Here is a 20,535-nt window from a genome sequence, read left to right as displayed (position 1 = left end):
ATCATACAGTATTTCTATTCAGTATCTGTTTCAATAGAGCCAGACGGAGCTACACACAGTCTTTCTTAGTTTCCTTTCAGATTCATGTATCCATGGTTATTGACCACAGTTATTGATTGCCCTTTTATGCGACACTATCCATGGCCCGAGTACTATGACTTGTCCTCTTTGGGATATCTTTGTGGGGACTAGGCCTAGGGAGTCTATAGTACTGAGTGTGTAACATTAGAAATGTGTCTCTCCATGTGGCATATCCGTGGCATCCCTGTAATGTCATTGTGTACCTGGCTGGCCCAGATATAATTCTTTATATTTTTTGTGGTTTTTATTAGTATTTAAAAACAAAATGTATTTATTTTTTCTAGTATTGGTTTTGTTTTTTTAACCTAGTCAAGTCAGTTAAGAACAAATTCTTATTTACAATGATGGCCTACACCGGCCAAACCCGGGCTACAGGTTTGCCAACAGGCCTCCCCAGTTCCCATGTCACCCAGCAGCAGCTGAGGGTTCTGTGTGACTACCATGTCTCTTCAGGTTTTGTCCAATCACCAGTCTTATTCTTGATTTTGTGGTTTGACCTATACCCTGGCTAGTGTTGCTGTCTCATCAACCTGTTTACACTGAAACAGCATCATCACACTTCCTCAACCCTGCAAGGCCATCACGTCAACTGGGATGTCCACTAGTCCCACGACTGAGAGAAAGTAAATAAATTCACAGGAGCTGGGCAAAGCTGTTTTTAAGTAGCAGCTTGTTGTTTTATTAGGAAGGAGTGATATTTCTTAGGGACAGATTCAGACGGGTCTTTATTGGGCGTCTGTGAAGTCAGCACCTGAGATGAGGAACAGAGAGCGGATACAAAGTAGTAATGTACAGTAGCTGAGTGCTAAATACAAAGAGACATCTCCCGCTACAGTCAGTGAGCCATATCTAACACACCCTGTCCTTGTGTTTACTGTAATTGCTAGTGGCATGTGCTGTGTGCCAAATTAAGTTAAATGAAATCTTGTTAATTGGCACTGGATTTGATACGGCTATAATTGAAAGAAATATATAAAAAAATCCTCTGCTGAACTGACAAAATAAATGAATATCTGCTAGCTTGTTTGTCAGCACCTTTCACCAGCAGCTTTCTAGAGAGAGAAATTAGGCTACCTTCAGAGGGAGACCAGATAGTGTGACTGGGACTGTGGACAGAGGGATGGGGATTAATTGGTTGAGGGAAATAGCATGGGTTTTCGCCCCATGTGATCCTTATCTGTTTGGCGAGGCTGGTCCAAATTGAATTAAATTTCAAGATCAATGACTAGTCATAGGAATACCCTTCAAAGATATGCCAATGGAAACATTACAATTGGACTTCGGTATCTGCTTTTTTCACTGTTCAGACCTGTTCTCATTGTTGGCTACATGAAGCTCCCTAAACGTAAAAACAGTATATTTGAAAGAACAATTAAAACAACTGTTCTAATTATTGGTCTTGATGGAGAGTTAAAGAAATCCTCGTATTTTTTGCGCAATCTTTCTTTACCTTTGTGTCTTCCCGTCTTTTACAACAAAGGTATTGTGGAGGATGTCCATTATAATCTGATCAACAAGTGAGACAGTTGGAGGTACTGTATCACTCTCCATTAGTTTTCACACAAGACCACTGTAACCTTGGACCGGATGTTTTTTCTTCTTCTGTGGATACATCATATAATAGCATTCTAAAAATGGCAAACCATTACAATGCGATTCATAAAATTAAAAAGGCAGCATCAAAAACAGCGTAGGAAAACCACAGTCAAACCACAGAAGCAACAGGCCATGTGTGGCTTCTCTCTGTCCCCTAACCTGTTACAGAGCAGTTGTTATTGGCTCCTTTAATCACAAGGCCTTCTGAATGGTTACAGGGCTCCCATTGTACCACTCCCATTGCTCTCCCTCCCCGTAGTACGCTGCAGTTTCCATGACAGCAGGTAGAGCTACCAGAACAGAAGGCTGTTCCTACCATTAAAGGTCTTCTCTATGGATGGCTGTGCCTTTCTTTCTGGTGACACTCAGCAGGAGTAGGACTCATAGCAGGGGGAGATTATGGGCTGTTTTAGGGAAAGCTAATTGCATACACTTGAAACGACCACTCACATTTTTAAACCCAAGATGTGAGACCTGCATAGAATAGGAGCCATGACTTGAGTGAACACAGTAGGACATACACTGATTGTACAACACATTTTGTTTTGCTCTTTCCATAGCATAGACTGACCAGGTGAATCCAGGTAAAAGCTATGATCCCTTATTGATGTCACTTGTTAAATCCACTTCAATCAGTTTAGATGAAGGGGGGGGACTGTTTAATGAAGGATGTTTAAGCCTTGAGACAAGACATGGATTGTGTATGTGTGCCTTTCATAGGGTGAATGGGTAAGACACAATATTTAAGTGCCTTTGAACAGGGTATGGTAGTAGGTGCCAGGCGCAACAGTTTGAATGTGTCAAGAACTACAGCGCTGCTGGGTTTTTCAGGCTCAAAAGTTTCCCGAATGGTCCACCGCTTATAGGACATCCAGCCAATTTGACACAACTGTTGGAAGCATTGGAGTTAACATGGGCCAGCATTCCTGTGGAATGCTTTCGACACCGTGTAGGTCATGTAGGTCATGCCTCGACGGATAGAGGCTGTTCTCAGGGCAAAAGGGGCTGCAACTCAATATTAGAAAGGTGTTCCTAAGGTTTTGTACACTCATTGTATATCTTACAGTACAGTACTGGCAATCTGACACACTGGAAACAAGCTTTATTAGGACTGAGAGAGAAGAGAGAGAGAGGAGAGATGAAAGAGAGAGAGATGAGAGATGAAAGAGAGAAAGAGCGATACCATGGAGATGCTTGGTTTGGCATTGGTCCGGCGACACAGCTGGTTTTACAGATCCTCACCCCAACAGAAGCACAGAGAATTGATGTTTCACCCTTTAGATGAGTAAGTTAACATCAGACACACTTCTTCCATCTCTACCATCCATCCTGCTTTAATACTGTACAGAAACCCGGTGGCCATCAGAAATGTAAATACACTGGGCCAGAACAAATTGCCGTACGTGGTGAGTGGTTACAGTGAAGTGTCAGAGTAAGTACGGTACGAGCTGCATGCTGGATGATTAATGACAAACCCCCTCTAAGCAATAAACATGAGCCTTCCTTCCCAGAAGCAACTTAATCAGCTCCATCCAGACAAATGCACATTTCCATTACTGAAAACAGAGGAAAATGAGGTCTGGGTAGACATCGCAAAATGATTCATAAGAGCAGAGATCCATCATATGATGCACAAGCGTCGGGCTGCATGAGGACATGTTGATATCCTCCCCCAGTCTCTAATTGTGTTGACTGAACTTCCAGAATGGCTTTGTGTCTTGGTTTGGAAAAGAGAATAACATGTGGGTTTATTTAGAAGTAGACAATAGGCTACGCCTGCTGTTTCAGTGTCATGAGTATTTGTGATCTTGGTTGAGCGTTGACAAATTAATATCAATAAGAACTATTATTCAATGGGACTGTTTTAAAGTCAAACCTCAGAGACTGTTCAAGTCTCTCCCTAACACGGAACCCAAACCGGCTGTGCGCGTGCGCCATCGAGCACACATTTATTCCCCCCCCCCCCCCCCTCACCATACGCGATCACGACACGCAGGTTAAAATATCAAAACAAACTCTGAACCAATTATATTAATTTGAGGACAGGTCGAAAAGCATTAAACATTTATGGCAATTTAGCTAGTTAGCTTGCACTTTCTTGCTAATTTGTCCTATTTAGCTAGCTTGCTGTTGCTAGCTAATTTGTCCTGTGATATAAACATTGAGTTGTTATTTTACCTGAAATGCACAAGGTCCTCTACTCCGCCAATTAATCCACACACAAAACGGTCAACCGAATCGTTTCTAGTTATCTCTCTTCCTTCCAGGCTTTTTCTTCTCTTGACTTTATATTGCGATTGGCAACTTCCATAAATTAGGTGCATTACCGCCACTGACCTCGTTCGTCTTTCAGTCACCCACGTGGGTATAACCAATGAAGAGATGGCACGTGGGTACCTGCTTCTATAAACCAATGAGGAGATGGGAGAGGCAGGACTTGCAGCGCGATCTGCGTCAGAAATAGAACTGATTTCTAATTTAGCCCTTGGCAACGCAGAAGCTCGTGAGCAGTGTGGGAGCAATAATTGACTAACATAGATTTTTTAATTTGTGGTGTGGTCAGCCTGTTAGAGTTTACTTCATTGTAAACGAACAGCTCCATGCCCTTGATAATGTGCGGTCTAATACCAATGGGAGATAGGTGTTTCTTGCCAGGTTTTCGCACTTTCTTGTGGATGCAGAAATATTCTACAACCCACCACAATTGCAACAGATGAATAGAGTTGATATGATATTTTGATACTGTTTTTTCAAACACAGTCAATATAATATAATTCATACTGGATCCCTACACTGTTCGTAAAAAATATATACTATGTAGAACCTAAAAGGGTTCTTTGGCTGTCCGAATAGGGGAACCCTTTGAAGAACCATTTTTTGGTTCCAAGTAGAACCCTTTTGGTTCCAGGTTGAACTCTTTTGGGTTCCATGTAAAACCATTTCCACAGAGGGTTCACCATGGAACCTAAAAGGGTTCTCCTTTGGGGCATCCGAAGAACCCTTTTGGAACCCTTTTTTCTAAGAGTGTATCTGTTCTAGATTCTGGACATTCAAACTAATCAAATTAGATTGGTCATAAATTGTAGCACCTGCAGCCTGTTACTGTATGGTGGTGCTGTCACAGGCCCAGAGTGCATGCTGCACTTGTCCTTGAGCTTGTATTCCTTTTTAAAATCATAAATTGAGGTCACTTAAGCACACATTTTCAATTTCCGGTCTGCATGCTGGAAAGACTCTGACAATAGTGCCATCATGGCAGGCTACACATCTCCCATGTGCCCAACCTCAAGGCTAATCCCACGTCTCCCAGACACACACACACACACACACACACACACACACACACACACACACACACACACACACACACACACACACACACACACACACACACACACACACACACACACACACACACACACACACACACACACACACACACACACACACACAGAGACTGTTATCTAGCTGTCATACACCGTTTGTTAGCGTCTAGGGATCAGAAACACAGGTAGGCACAGACAGTACTGAATGTGGGGTTTTGCTTTGATGCAAGTTAACCGTCCACTAGTTATACGCTATCCCAATATGTTTGGAGGCGATATAATCCGAACAAATTGACATGTGGCCCTCTCCAGCCAGCTAGAGCATGGATGTTGTAGTATGCCGCCATAATGAGAGAGCAGATCTGTTGAGAGAGCAGATGTTGAGCCCAGGTAGGCAGGCAGGCCCAGTGAAAGTGGGGGTGGTTGCCTGGGTGAATGATTGATCGGCTGTGTCAGCTAGTGCTAGAGCAGGGATGGGCAACTGGCGGCCACGGCCCCCATTTTCTAGGCCCGCAGATTAATCCCCCCCCCCAAAAAAAAAGTCGGTCTCAACTTAATATTGAGAGTTAGAATAGTACAATACACAAGTTGCGATTTTGACATTTGGTTGTGCATCAGCAATTTTTCTCTTGTTGTCAGTCACTGACAGTGACTCAATTAGCCCATGTCAGCTAACATTTTTTAGATTGGTAAATTAGTCTTGCCAGCTATCTAAACTTGTAGTAACCATGGTCAAATTACCATCCAGGAGGGGGGGCATTGATTTTGTTTGTCACACTCAGATATCGTATTCAAAACTGCAAACATTTCTCTCCACTATATGGCAAATTGAGTAGAAAAGCAGGAAATAAGCTTTAAAGCAGCACATTTTTCTCCACCCCATGGCAAAACGAGTAGAATTGCATGAAATTTGTTATAACATTTCAAAAATCTTTCCTCTGCCCCATGCCAAAATGTGTAGAATTGCAGCAAACTTGCTTTAACACTGAAACATTTTCTCTACGTTCCATGGCAAAATGTGTAGAATTGCAGGAAATTAACTCCAAAATGTCAATTTTTTCTCTCCATTGTCAAGACGGGGTGGTCACTTTTTTTGTTGTTGCTCAGAACAAAATTTCACTTGGGTCCCCAAAAAAGGCTAGGGCCGAGTGAGTGAGTGAGTGAGTGAGTGAGTGAGTGAGTGAGTGAGTGGGTGGGGATGGGATTGGAGAAGGGATGGGAAGGGGGGCGGTTGTTGGGAGGCAGGGGGAGTATGTTTTTAGCCAAGGTTAAATTTAGCAGAGGTCATTTTCTATTTCAATCTCGGCATATCCAGTTTTCTGTCTCTGTGTGGGTTAGTAAATACCATGTGAACTCTTTAGGGCCTTTGGCTAGAATCCAGTTTCTTAATTAATTTGGTGCCACCCGAGCATTAGTAGATTTACTTTACAAAGACAGGGTATCTAAATGTTGTGTGGAAATGACCTTTTTGAATCATTCTGGAACTACACCATGTACACTGCTCAATCATAAATGTGAAAAGCAATGCTTTGAATAGCACAGACGAGTAGATTGAAATCATGAAGGACAAGCTTTTTAGATTATCCAACAAATTAGCACCTGGACTGAAGTGTGGAACAACATAAGACACTCATTGGTGCTCAGTACTGTTGACATTGTTTTAGTGTTTAAAAAAGTCTCTCTCTCTGCTTCTTCAGCTCAGATGAGTTCCCCTCTAATTCTGCCACAAGTGGTCCCTTCCAAGGCCACTCGCAGTGAGAGTTTTCTATTTCTCTCTTGTCGTCATTCTCAAAAAACAAGGACTAAACAGGATAATTAACCTCCCACTTTTTCAGTGGGCACTAAGTGTGAATGCTTGAGAAAATTACATTCATCAGCGGCTTAATGGATGAGGACGATGACACTCACCATCCCCCTGTCTCACTCCACACACAGACTCTGTGCAGGGGTGGGCGGGGGAGGGAGGGATGGGGTGGGGGGTGAGTGAGAAGGGGCTTTGGTGAGAGAGGGAGACAGAAACAGAGACAGAAACAGAGGAGAGTATTAGACCTCAGGATAAGACCCAGATGCAGACAGTTCGAAGTAACAAAAGTTTATTACAAAAACAGGGGGCAGGCAAACGACAGGTCAAGGGCAGGCAGAGGAGTCTTGTTCTGAGCACAGACAGTGCAGGCGGCAACGAAAGCAGAGACATCCGGAACCATGGTGGGCCACCAAAAGCGTTGTCGCACAAAGGCCAGGGTCCGACGGGCCCCCCCGGGGTCCGGTTGGGAACGCTGAGCCTCACGGACCTGGTGCTCTGTTCCCCAGACGAGGGCAGCCGCCAGGCACGAGGTAGGAAGAATGGCCTCGGGGTCCAAGGGTGTAGAAGCAGGACAATTGCGGCGTGAAAGCATGTCCGGCTTAACATTCTTAGACCACGGGCGGTAGGAGATGGTGAAGTTGAACCAGGTGAACAACAGGGCCCATCGAGCTTGCCTGAAACGTGCAGCTGCACTCTGGACGTGGGTTAGGGCCAATCCACCACAGCTCTCACCTTTCCCAGATCCATCTGCACATTCCCAGCAGCGATGATGTATCCAAGGAAGGAGATGATGGAGCAATGGAACTCGCAAATTTCGGCTTTGATAAACAGCTGGTTCTCCAGGAGACGCTGGAGGACTTGTCGGACATGGAGAACGTGTTCTTAAACTGAGCGGGAAAAGACGAGGATATCGTTGCGGTAGATGAACACAAACCGGTTCAACATGTCCCGGAGAACGTCATTAACTAGGGCGTGGAACACAGCAGGAGCATTGGCCAAACCGAATGGCATCACCAGGTATTCATAGTGTCCGCTAGCAGTGTTAAAGGCTGTCTGCCACTCGTCACATTCCTGTATCTGTACCAGGTGGGAGGTCTTCCGCAGGTCTTACTTAGAGAAGATAGGGCCCCCTGGAGCGGCTCGAAAGCCGATGCAATGAGTGGTAGCAGGTAACGTTTTTTAACCGTGATGTCATTGAGGCCCCGGTAGGCGATGCACGGGCGCAGAGGTGGAGGGAGAAGGATGGATACCCCCTGCAGCCAGGAAGTCCTCGATGCACGTCTCCATAGTCTTGGTCTCCGGACCCGACAGTGAATACAGCCGTTCCTGGGGTAGTGTAGTGCCCGGGAGAAAGTCGATCCTGCAGTCATAGGGTTGATGCGGAGGAAGCAAAGTGGCCCGGGCCTTGCTGAAAACCTCCCGGAGATCCTGGTACTACCGCGGGAAAGGTTAAGAGGTCAGAGGCTTCTTCCAAGCCCACAGGAAGATGTTCCCGGGCAGGCTGCGCCGACTTCAGGCAATGGGCGTGGCGATTGGGGGCTCCAGCCCCCAATAGTACCCGCAGTCCAGTTGATAAGGGGATTGTGGCACTGGAGCCAAGAACACCCCAATACCACGGGAACCTGAGGAGACTTGATGAGCATAAACTGTATAGACTCACTGTGGTTCCGGGACACGCAGGTGGATAGGAGTAGTATTGTGGGTAACCCTGCCTATGGAGTGCCATCCAGTGCTCTAACGTCCAGGGGACTGGAGAGGGGCTGAGTGGGGATGCCCAGCTCAGATACCAGGGTGGCGTCCATGGAACTCTTGTTGGCCCCAGAGTCAAGGAGAACCCAGAGAGATTTAGACTGAGTCGCCCAACAGCAGGTTGGCATGGAGAGGGGTGCGAATAAGGGGAGAAGAAAAACTCACCGTGTGGCATACCGGAGAACTCGTAAACTACTTATGAGCCTGGTCTATTTAAAGGACCGGTAGACACATAATGACCGGCAGTTCCGCAATACAGACAACTCTGGGTGTTAAGTCTGCATAAGCGTTCGGCTGGAAACAGCCTAGCTCTGCCGAGTTGCTCCGAAAAAGGCGAGCCGGCAGACCTCAGAGACTCTCGTAGGACCTCGGGTAAGCTCGGATCCTCGGGGACGTAGACGCCGGGGACTTCCAGAGTTCCTCGGAGGCAAGGTGGAATCCTTTGGCGAGCGATTGGGATTGGAATCAGACCTCTCGCTCCTGTTCCCGTAGCCGCCCATTGATCCGGATGGTCAAGGCGATGAGCGAATTGAGATCCGTAGGCAGCTCCCGGGCTGCAAGCTCGTCCTTAACCTCCTCCGATAATCCATTAAGGAATATGTCGAACAGGGACTCCAGGCACTCTCGGCAGCCAAAGTGCAGAAATCAACCGCATAGTCTGCCACACTGCGGGAGTCTTGGCAAAGCTGGAGTAACTTCCAGGCAGCCTCTCTCCCAGACAATGGAGAATCAAAAACCTTTTTCACCTCAGCCACGAACTCCTCCAGGATGAAACTCACGGCAGATTGTTGTTCCCACACCGCAGTAGCCCAGGCAAGAGCCCTCCCGGACATTAGCGTTATGAGATACGCTATCTTCGAGCGCTCTAGGGGAAGGACAAGGGCTGCAGCTCGAAAATGAGGGATCACTGGGAGAGAAACACCCGACAGGTTCCTGACCCTCCAGCGACGCGTTCCAGAGGACTTAAGTGGGGTTCTTGGGAAGCCGGGGTGGCCTGGAGAGACGCACTGCTGACAGCGGTGTTACTGGGGGGTCTTGGAGGCTACTGTTGTGGCCGGCGGCCTCATAGATAATCCGCAGAATTTCTTCAGCACTGTATTCAAGGCACAGTCATGGCATATTGCCAATGTCTGGAATCAGTCCATAAGACCTCTGAGTATCTCCTCGTGTCTCTTAATGGTGGCTCCTTGGGAGGAGATGGCGTTGCGGAGCTGGTCTGAGTCTGCAGGGTCAGTCATCGCCAGTTCGTACTATCAGACCTCAGGATAAGACCCAGATGCAGACAGCTACAAAAGTTTATTACAAAAACAGGGGGCAGGCAAATGACAGGTCAACGGCAGGCAGACTCAGACCAGACTCAGACCAGCTCAGACCAGTAATCCAGAGCAGTGTCCGAAAGGTACAGAACGGCAGGCAGGCTCAGGGTCAGGGCAGGCAGAATAGTAAAAACTGGGAAAATTAGAAAACAGGGACTAGAGAGAAAAACACTGGTAGGCTTGACAAGACGCACTGGCAACAGACAAACACAGGATAATTGGCAACACCTGGAGGGGGTGGAGACAGGCACAAGACAGGTAAAACAGATCAGGGTGTGACAGAGAGATTAGTGATGGAAATTCCACCAACAGTGGTTGGACTTTCATTTGTGTTTCTTGTCATTACTCATTTTATTTAACTAGGCAAGTCAGTTAAGAACAAATTCTAATTTACAACGACGGCCTAGGAACAGTGGGTTAACTGCCTTGTTCAGGGGCAGAACGACAGATCTTTACCTTGTCAGCTCAGGGATTCAATCTAGCAACCTTTCAGTTACTAGTCCAACGCTCTAACCACTAGGCTACCTACCACCCCAAATGTTTTGTTCTAATGACAGCTTTAACAATGTATGTTATTATAAGTGTCATTGCAGAAAGCTCTTACTATCTGTGACCAGATGCTGTAGGGAAATTCCATGGTAACAGTGATGCTGACACTGAGATTTCTCACTTTAATAAAATGTATTCCAAACAAAACACCAATGATTGCAAATTTTAACAAACCATACAACTCTATGCACAAGGACTACTTTTAAAAATGTCCACTGAAAATTTGACAAAAGCATATTTACTTGAACAGTGCAGATGCAAAGTTTTCTGTGAAAATTGTTAAAAGTAGTCCTCGTGCATTGAATTGTATGGTATGTGGAATTGGCCTGTACTAACTAATCTAATCAAAACAAATCAAATTGTATTTGTCACATGCGCCGAATACAACAGGAGTAGACCTTACTGAGATTAACCAACAATGCAGTTTTAAGAAAATGGAGTTAAGAAAATTTACTAAATAAACTAAAGTAAAAAATGACACAATAAAATAAAAATAACGAGGCTATATACAGGGGGTACCGATACCGAGTCAATGTGCGGGGGTACAGGTTAGTTGAGGTAATTTGTACATGTAGGTAGGGGTAAAGTGACTATGCATAGATAAACAGCGAGTAGCAGCAGTGTAAAAACAAAAGGGATAAAAAGGGTTGTTTTGAGGCTAGGTGCAGTTTGTGCCAAGAGACATACCTTTCTGGTCATGGGTGGTACATTATAGAGTGTATATAAAACACAGGAAAATCTTGTTTTTGGCTGCACTGGGCTTGTCAGAGGATTTGTTGTGACTCTCACATTCCTGCGTGTGCTCTGTTCATATTTAGAATTACTGAGAGACAATTTTGCATCATCTTTCACCATGGCATAATTTTGATTTTAATCACCCTCGTCTGATTATCTCTAGATCAGTATGGTATGGATGAATTTCCAGTAGGATATAACCTTGATTTGAAAAGGACAGCAATTAAGCAGCATGTCAAGTCGTTCTGAAATCAACCGACCTGTCATGTTCATTCTCACATACAGTGGGGCAAAAAAGTATTTAGTCAGCCACCAATTGTGCAAGTTCTCCCACTTAAAAAGATGAGAGAGGCCTGTAATTTTCATCATAGGTACACTTCAACTATGACAGACAAAATGAGGGGAAAAAATCCAGAAAATCACATTGTAGGATTTTTTATGAATTTATTTGCAAATTATGGTGGAAAATAAGTATTTGGTCACCTACAAACAAGCAAGATTTCTGGCTCTCACAGACCTGTAACTTATTTTTTAAGAGGCTCCTCTGTCCTCCACTCGTTACCTGTATTAATGGCACCTGTTTGAACTTGTTATCAGTATAAAAGACACCTGTCCACAACCTCAAACAGTCACACTCCAAACTCCACTATGGCCAAGACCGAAGAGCTGTCAAAGGACACCAGAAACAAAATTGTAGACCTGCACCAGGCTGGGAAGACTGAATCTGCAATAGGTAAGCAGCTTGGTTTGAAGAAATCAACTGTGGGAGCAATTATTAGGAAATGGAAGACATACAAGACCACTGATAATCTCCCTCGATCTGGGGCTCCACGCAAGATCTCACCCCGTGGGGTCAAAATGATCACAAGAACGGTGAGCAAAAATCCCAGAACCACACAGGGGGACCTAGTGAATTACCTGCAGAGAGCTGGGACCAAAGTAACAAAGCCTACCATCAGTAACACACTACGCCGCCAGGGACTCAAATCCTGCAGTGCAAGACGTGTCCCCCTGCTTAAGCCAGTACATGTCCAGGCCCGTCTGAAGTTTGCTAGAGAGCATTTGGATGATCCAGAAGAAGATTGGGAGAATGTCATATGGTCAGATGAAACCAAAATATAACTTTTTGGTAAAAACTCAACTCGTCGTGTTTGGAGGACAAAGAATGCTGAGTTGCATCCAAAGAACACCATACCTACTGTGAAGCATGGGGGTGGAAACATCATGCTTTGGGGCTGTTTTTCTGCAAAGGGGCCAGGACGACTGATCCGTGTAAAGGAAAGAATGAATGGGGCCATGTATCGTGAGATTTTGAGTGAAAACCTCCTTCCATCAGCAAGGGCATTGAAGATGAAACGTGGCTGGGTCTTTCAGCATGACAATGATCCCAAACACACCGCCCGGGCAACGAAGGAGTGGCTTCGTAAGAAGCATTTCAAGGTCCTGGAGTGGCCTAGCCAGTCTCCAGATCTCAACCCCATAGAAAATCTTTGGAGGGAGTTGAAAGTCTGTGTTGCCCAGCAACAGCCCCAAAACATCACTGCTCTAGAGGAGATCTGCATGGAGGAATGGGCCAAAATACCAGCAACAGTGTGTGAAAAGCTTGTGAAGACTTACAGAAAACGTTTGACCTCTGTCATTGCCAACAAAGGGTATATAACAAAGTATTGAGAAACTTTTGTTATTGACCAAATACTTATTTTCCACCATAATTTGCAAATAAATTCATTAAAAATCCTACAATGTGATTTTCTGGATTTTATTTCCTCATTTTGTCTGTCATAGTTGAAGTGTACCTAAGATGAAAATTACAGGCCTCTCTCATCTTTTTAAGTGGGAGAACTTGCACAATTGGTGGCTGACTAAATACTTTTTTGCCCCACTGTACATAACCCTCTAAATTATTTGGATGACATCCTTATATCAATCAGTTAAAGAGCATTTCACAAAGATTAAGATTATGGAAGTCTGTTAAGTATAGTTCTCCTAAATTAGATTTTGTGTCAAATTGAACCTACCATTCTGATGCAATTATGAAATGGGCTCAACTGAACAAGCCAAAATTGGCACAGGACAGTGAACACAAGGACTGCTAGTCCCCTGCTGCTGCCTGTTGATTGTTGAGCTCTTTCCCTGTAAATCATGTTTATCTGCCTGCAGAGGAAATTTGGAGGCTATTCTTAGGCTGATTGGCCCGTTGTAAAGGGAAAGGGAGGCAGATCTCTGGCAGTGTACTTACTCTGTGTCTCGTTGGAATCTCCAGTATGATTAATGGTACGTCTCATTTGATAAGACAGATTAAAATTAAACATAGTGGGAAAATGGGAGGATATTTATTTGTTAACTTCCTTTAGCTGTTTTTTTTTGCGAAAGTCACATTGATTTAGAGGCCTGGCATTTAACAATTGAGAATAGTTCATATTCTGGAAACACTTCAAATAAATGACCCTGTATGAGGTTTGGTTCAGATCACCATAGGCACAAACACGCTCACTATACTGCCGCCATTGACCTCGACAGAGTTAACTAGCTGTGGTATACTTCAAGCTTATTATTTAACCTTTTCCTAATTGAGTGGACAATGTTTTGGCCCATCAGTCAGTTTACATAGTGTTGCACTGCTGCATGTGAATTAATATTGTATTTGAAACTTCCTTTTACCTGCTCCCTCTCTCTTTGATCTCCCTGTCCTTTTGAATATTCTTGAATATTCTTTGTAGCAAATCATCAGAGTCCTAATATGTTGTGTGTGCGTGTGTGTGTGTGTGCGCCTTTACACCTGCGTCTTCTCTCCGCAGGTACATTCGTGTCTGCCTTCACGGTGCTGTGCGGAGCGCGGACGGACCTGCCCGACCGCCACATGTGCTGTGTGTTCTGGCTGAACATCGCAGCAGCCTTCATCCAGATCCTCACAGCCATCGTCATGGTTGGCTGGATCATGAGTATATTCTGGGGCATGGACATGGTCATCCTGGCAAGTATGTATCACTATGTATCATGCCTTTAGACGTGATTGATTTAACTTTTGAAAGTCTATGTGTATAAGGCTTATTATTGTGTATCAAAGGTCTATACAGGACATTTTCGAGCAGACCATCATAAGACGGGTCAGAAAAGGTCCAGAAAGGTCATATCGTACCCCACACATGTACTGAACACAGATTTTCAGCTGATGCCATTGGGGTGGTGTTATCAGTTTCCTAGATGCAGGCTGAACATATACAAACATTCCTTTGTCCCTCCTGTCAATAAAATGTCTAAACAGTAAAAGAGACACAGAGGTAGGACTGGAGCCTGGCCAGTAGGCCTTAAATCACCAATAAAAAGTTCGGACACACCTACTCATTCAAGGGCTTTTCTTTATTTTTTACTATGTTTGACATTGTAGAATAATAGTGAAGACATCAAAACTATGAAATAACATATACGGAATCATGTAGTAACCAAACAAGTGTTAAACAAATCAAAATATATTTTTATATTTAAGATTCTTCAAAGTAACCACCCTTTGCTTTGATGACAGCTTTGCACATCTTGGCATTCTCTCAACCAGCTTCATGAAGAATGCTTTTCTAACCGTCTTGAAGGAGTTCCCACATATGCTGAGCACTTCTTGGCTGCTTTTCCGTCACTCTGCGGCCTAAACTCTCATTCCTTCACTCTCACTCCAAACCATCTCAATTGGGTTGAGGTCAGGTGATTGTGGAGGCCAGGTCTTCTGATGCAGCACTCCGTTACTCTCCTTTTTGGTCAAATAGCCTTTACACAGCCTGGAGGTGTGTTGGGTGATTGTCTTTTTGAAAACAAATGATAGTCCCACTAAACACAAACCAGATAGGATGGCGTATCGCTGCAGAATGCTGTGGTAGCAATGCTGGTTAAGTGTGCCTTGAATTCTAAGTAAATCACAGACAGTGTCACCAGCAAAGTACCCCCACACCATCACACCTCCTCCATGCTTCACAGTGGGAACCACACATGCGGAGGTCATTCGTTCACCTACTCTACATCTCACAAAGACACCGCGGTTGGAACCAAAACTCTTAAATTTGGACTCATCAGATCAAAGGACAGATTTCCACCGGTCTAATGTCCATTGCTCGTGTGACTTGGCCCAAGCAAGTCTCTTCTTCTTATTAGTGTCTTTTAGTAGTGGTTTCTTTGCAGCATTTCAACCACGAAGGCCTGATTCAAGCAGTCTCCTCTGAACAGTTGATGTTGAGATGTGTCTGTTACTTGAACTCTGTGAAGCATTTATTTGGGCTGCAATCTGAGCTGCAGTTAACTGTAATGAACTTATCCTCTGCAGCAGAGGTACAGTGGTTCTTCATTTAAAAGTTTTGAGCTTATGCCGTGACCGTTAGTGGTAGATGGTGGCATTCTGTCATTGCACCACACCATCACAAGGTGGAGTTAGACCACTGATCTATCGGTAGTCTAAACTGTGGCAATTAATGGAGGCGTTTTCAGTCTGAGAGTCTCTCCTCTGGCACTAGAGTCCTGCATCAGGCAACAACCACAAAAACTGTCGGTGGTCCTGGAGTTAAGAGAGAACTTGGGTATATACCAATTTAAAAATTTAAAAATGTGCCTTTATTTAGCCAGGTAGGCCAGTTGAGAACAAGTTCTCATTTACAACTGCGACCTGGCCAAGATAAAGCAAAGCAGTGCGATAAAAACAACAACACAGAGTTACACATAAATAAACGTACAGTCGAAAAGAAAAATAGAAAAATCTATGTACAGTGTGTGCAAATGTAGAAGAGTAGGGAGGTAGGCAATAAATAGGCCCTAGAGGCAAAAATAATTACAATTTAGCATTAATACTGGAGTGATAGATGTGCAGATGATGATGTGCAAGTAGAGATACTGGGGTGCAAAAGAGCAAGAGGGTAAGTAATAATATGGGGATGAGGTAGTCGGGTGTACTATTTACAGGTACAGTGATCGGTAAGCTGCTCAGACAGCTGATGCTTAGAGAGGGAGGTATAAGACTCCAGCTTCAGAGATTTTTGCAGTTCGTTCATGTCATTGGAAGCAGAGAACTGGAAGGAAAGGCGGCCAAAGGCAGCCAAAGTGTTGGCTTTGGGGATGACCAGTGCAATATACCTGCTGGAGCGCGTGCTACGGGTGGGTGTTGCTATGGTGACTAGTGAGCTGAGATAAGGTGGGGCTTTACATAGCAAAGACGTATAGATGACCTGGAACCAGTGGGTTTGGTGACGGATATGTAGTGAGGGCCAGCCAACGAGAGCATACAGGTCGCAGTGGTGGGTGGTATATGGGGCTTTGGTGATAAAACGGATGGCACTGTGATAGACTACATCCAATTTGCTGAGTAGAGTGTTGGGGCTATTTTGTAAAGGGTGAGGGCAGCAATTGGTTGAAGAGCACTTAGTTTTACTTGCATTTAAAAGCAGCTGGAGGCCACGGAAGGAGTGTTGTATGGCGTTGAAGCTCGTTTGGAGGTTTGTTAATAGTGTCCAAAGAAGGGCCAGATGTATACAGAATGGTGTCATCTGCGTAGAGGTGGATCAGAGAATCACCAGCAGCAAGAGCGACATCATTAATATATACAGAGGAAAGAGTCAGCCCGAGAATTGAACCTTGTGGCACCCCCATAGAGACTGCCAGAGGTCTGGACAACAGGCCCTCCGATTTGACACACTGAACTCTATCTAACTCACTGGGGAAATTTCACTTGACATGTGGACTGACAGTTTTCCAAAAAATAGGCACGGTGGGCTTTTGGTTTCTCTCCCTCTAAAATCAGAAATAAATCATCTAAATAACAAACTGGCTTTATTTACAAATTAGGAAGAATGTCTCACCGCATGTTCAAGAATGGCCTTTTTCCTTTTATTTAACTAGGCAAGTCAGTTAAGAACAAATTCTTATTTACAATGACAGCCTAGGAACAGTGGGTTAACTGCCTTGTTCAGGGGCAGAACGACAGATTTTTACCTTGTCTGCTCAGGAATTCGATCTAGCAAACTTTCAGTTACTGGCCCAGCTCTCTAACCACTAGGCTACCTGCCATCCCACGTTACAATCGCTCACTTTCGGTTATTTGAAATGAAATCATCTCCAAAATATAGTTATTTTTTAAACAAGCCACAGAAAGTTGGTTTCAATTTCAGTTAAAAAATAAATAAAATAAGGAACTTGTCTGTCTGCCTTGCATTATAGACCAAAATTGGCTAAAGAGAATTGGTTAAAAATATATACCACCATCTTTTGCACATGTAATTTTCTTTTCATAATTGCATCCTTTTTTACAAAGCTATCATTATTGTTATTATTATTAACCCTGCATTATAATTATATAAAAGACCCTTAGATATTCTCACAGAGCAGATTTTCCCTAATGAAAAATGCCCCTTAGAAATTAATTTAGATTTCTCCAATCATCTAAATGTAATTATTGGCTGAGAGTCACATCATTGGCGGAGAATCAGGCGGCATTGGCGGGGTTGAAGAGGGCGATGAACGATCCATGCCAGGCAAACATGCAGATGCATATTTCAACTTGCAACAAGTTTGATCGGGTTTAAATATATGAGTCTCACTAGTGTTGAGTAATGTGCTTTTAAAAGTGTTGTAGGTCTTTTATTTATTTATAACCTTTATTTTACTACGTAAAGGTCTACTTACTCTGCTGGCATCTTGACCCAGTTTATGCCCTCATTTGCAATGCAACCCACAACGAATTACTATGGGAATAAATGGAAGGGGGAAAAGGTAAGGAACTTCTGTCGGCCCTGGAGGGCTTTTGAAATCATGTTTTCATATGGGCTATTAGCATAACAATAGACACGATGTGGTCCCAAAAACACCTCTCTGACATAGGGTCCAGCATATCTCTTGATGATGTCATTGAATGTCTTGGTGGCTTTGAGCCATGCCAGGGCCTGCAGTATGCAAAGTTCTTTGTTTGTCAAACGAATCATTGGGTCGAAACTACAGAACAGTACAAACCAAGAGAACACACATGGTTAATGTTCTGGATTTTTTAAATATTATAATAATCGTATATATATATATATACAGTTGAAGTCGGAATTTACATACACTTAGGTTGGAGTCATTAAAACTCGTTTTTCAACCACTCCACAAATTTCTTGTTAACGAACTATAGTTTTGGCAAGTCGGTTAGGACATCTACTTTGTGCATGACACAAGTAATTCTTCCAACAATTGTTTACAGACAGATTATTTCACTTATAATTCACTGTATCACAATTCCAGTGGGTCAGAAGTTTACATACACTAAGTTGACTGTGCCTTTAAAGAGCTTGGAAAATTCCAGAAAATTATGTGATGGCTTTAGAAGCTTCTGATAGGCTAATTGACATAATTTGAGTCAATTGGAGGTGTACCTGTGGATGTGTTTCAAGGCCTACCTTCAAACTCGGTGCCTCTTTGCTTGACATCATGGGAAATCAAAAGAAATCAGCCAAGACCTCAGAAAATAAATTGTAGACCTCCACAAGTCTGGCTCATCCTTGGTAGCAATTTCCAAACTCCTGAAAGTACCACGTTCATCTGTACAAACAATAGTACACAAGTATAAACACCATGGGACCACACAGCCGTCATACCGCTCAGGAAGGAGACGTGTTCTTTCTCCTAGAGATGAACGTACTTTGGTGCGGAAAATGCAAATCGATCCCAGAACAACAGCAAAGGACCTTGTGAAGATGCTGGAGGAAACAGGTACAAAAGTATCTATATCCACAGTAAAACGAGTCCTATATCGACATAACCTGAAAGGCCGCTCAGCAAGGAAGAAGCCACTGCTCAAAAACCACCATAAAAAAGACAGACTACGGTTTGGAACTGCACATGGGGACAAAGTTTGTACTTTTTTGAGAAATGTCCTCTGGTCTGATGAAATAGAAATAGAGCTGTTTGGCCATAATGACCATTGTTATGTTTGGAGGAAAAAAGGGTAGGCTTGCAAGCCGAAGAACACCATCCCAACCGTGAAGCATGAGGGTGGCAGCATCATGTTGTGGGGTTGCTTTGCTGCAGGAGGGACTGGTGCACTTCACAAAATAGATGGCAGGGAAATTATGTGGATATATTGAGGCAACATCTCAAGACATCAGTCAGGAAGTTAACGCTTGGTCGCAAATGGGTCTTCCAAATGGACAATGACCCCAAGCTTACTTCCAAAGTTGTGGCAAAATGGCTTAAGGACAACAAAGTCAAGGTATTGGAGTGGCCATCACAAAGCCCTGACCTCAATCCTATAAAAAATTTGTGGCCAGAACTGAAAAAGCGTGTGCGAGCGAGGAAGCCTAAAAACCTGACTCAGTTACACCAGCTCTGTCAGGAGGAATGGGCCAAAATTCACCCAACTTATTGTGGGACGGTTGTGGAAGGCTACCCGAAACGTTTGACACATGTTAAAGAATTTAAAGGCAATGCTACCAAATACTAATTGAGTGTATGTAAACTTCTGACCCATTGGGGATGTGATGAAAGGAATAAAAGTTGAAATAAATCATTCTCTCTACTATTATTCTGACATTTCACATTCTTAAAATAAAGTGGTGATCCTAACTGACCTAAGACAGGGCGTTTTTAATATGATTAAATGTCAGGAATTGTGAAAAACTGAGTTTAAATGTAGAATCAATTGACACAACATACAAACAACACTTGCTGTTGTTCTGGGATTGATTTGCACTTTTCGCACCAAAGTACGTTCATCTCTAGGAGACAGAACGCATCTCCTTCCTGAGCGGTATGACGGCTGTGTGGTTCCATGGTGTTTATACTTGCGTACTATTGTTTGTACAGATGAACGTGGTACCTTCAGGCGTTTGGAAATTGCTCCCAAGGATGAACCAGACTTGTGGAGGTCTAAACATTTTTTTTTAGGTCTTGGCTGATTTCTTTTTATTTTCCCATGATGTCAAGCAAAGATGCACAGAGTTTGAAGGTAGGCCTTGAAACACATCCACAGGTACACCTCCAATTGACTCAAATGATGTCAATTAGCCTATCAGAAGCTTCTAAAGCCATGACATCATTTTCTGGAATTTTCAAGCGGTTTAAAGGCACAGTCAACTTTGTGTATGTAAACTTCTGACCCACTGGAATTGTGATACAGTGAAATAATCTGTCTGTAAACAATTGTTGGAAGAATTACTTGTGTCATGCACAAAGTAGATGTCCTGAACGACTTTCCAAAACTATAGTTTGTTAACAAGGAATTTGTGGAGTGGTTGAAAAACGAGTTTTCATGACTCCAACCTAAATGTATGTAAACTTCCGACTTCAACTGTATGTATGTATTTATTTATTTATGTGGAAGCAGCAGCACTCTTTAATTTTCCAGGTCAAATTTCCGTAGGACAATAAATTGTAT

General features: G+C 43.6%; 1 protein-coding gene across 2 annotated transcripts in view; it reads left to right on the top strand.

The window, feature by feature from the left end:
• The window catches only part of LOC139582903 (protein stum homolog), a 39,835-nt gene that overhangs the window by 3,717 nt on the left and 15,583 nt on the right, over nt 1-20,535 (top strand). For both annotated transcript variants that reach the window (XM_071413344.1, XM_071413343.1), the window contains exon 2: nt 13,955-14,134. In XM_071413344.1, the coding sequence (XP_071269445.1) occupies nt 13,955-14,134 (180 nt within the window). The remainder of the gene's footprint in view (nt 1-13,954; nt 14,135-20,535) is intronic.

Source organism: Salvelinus alpinus, chromosome 8 (assembly GCF_045679555.1).
Source record: "Salvelinus alpinus chromosome 8, SLU_Salpinus.1, whole genome shotgun sequence".
Classification (NCBI taxonomy): Eukaryota; Metazoa; Chordata; class Actinopteri; order Salmoniformes; family Salmonidae; genus Salvelinus; species Salvelinus alpinus.
This window is presented reverse-complemented; position numbering and strand designations above follow the sequence as displayed.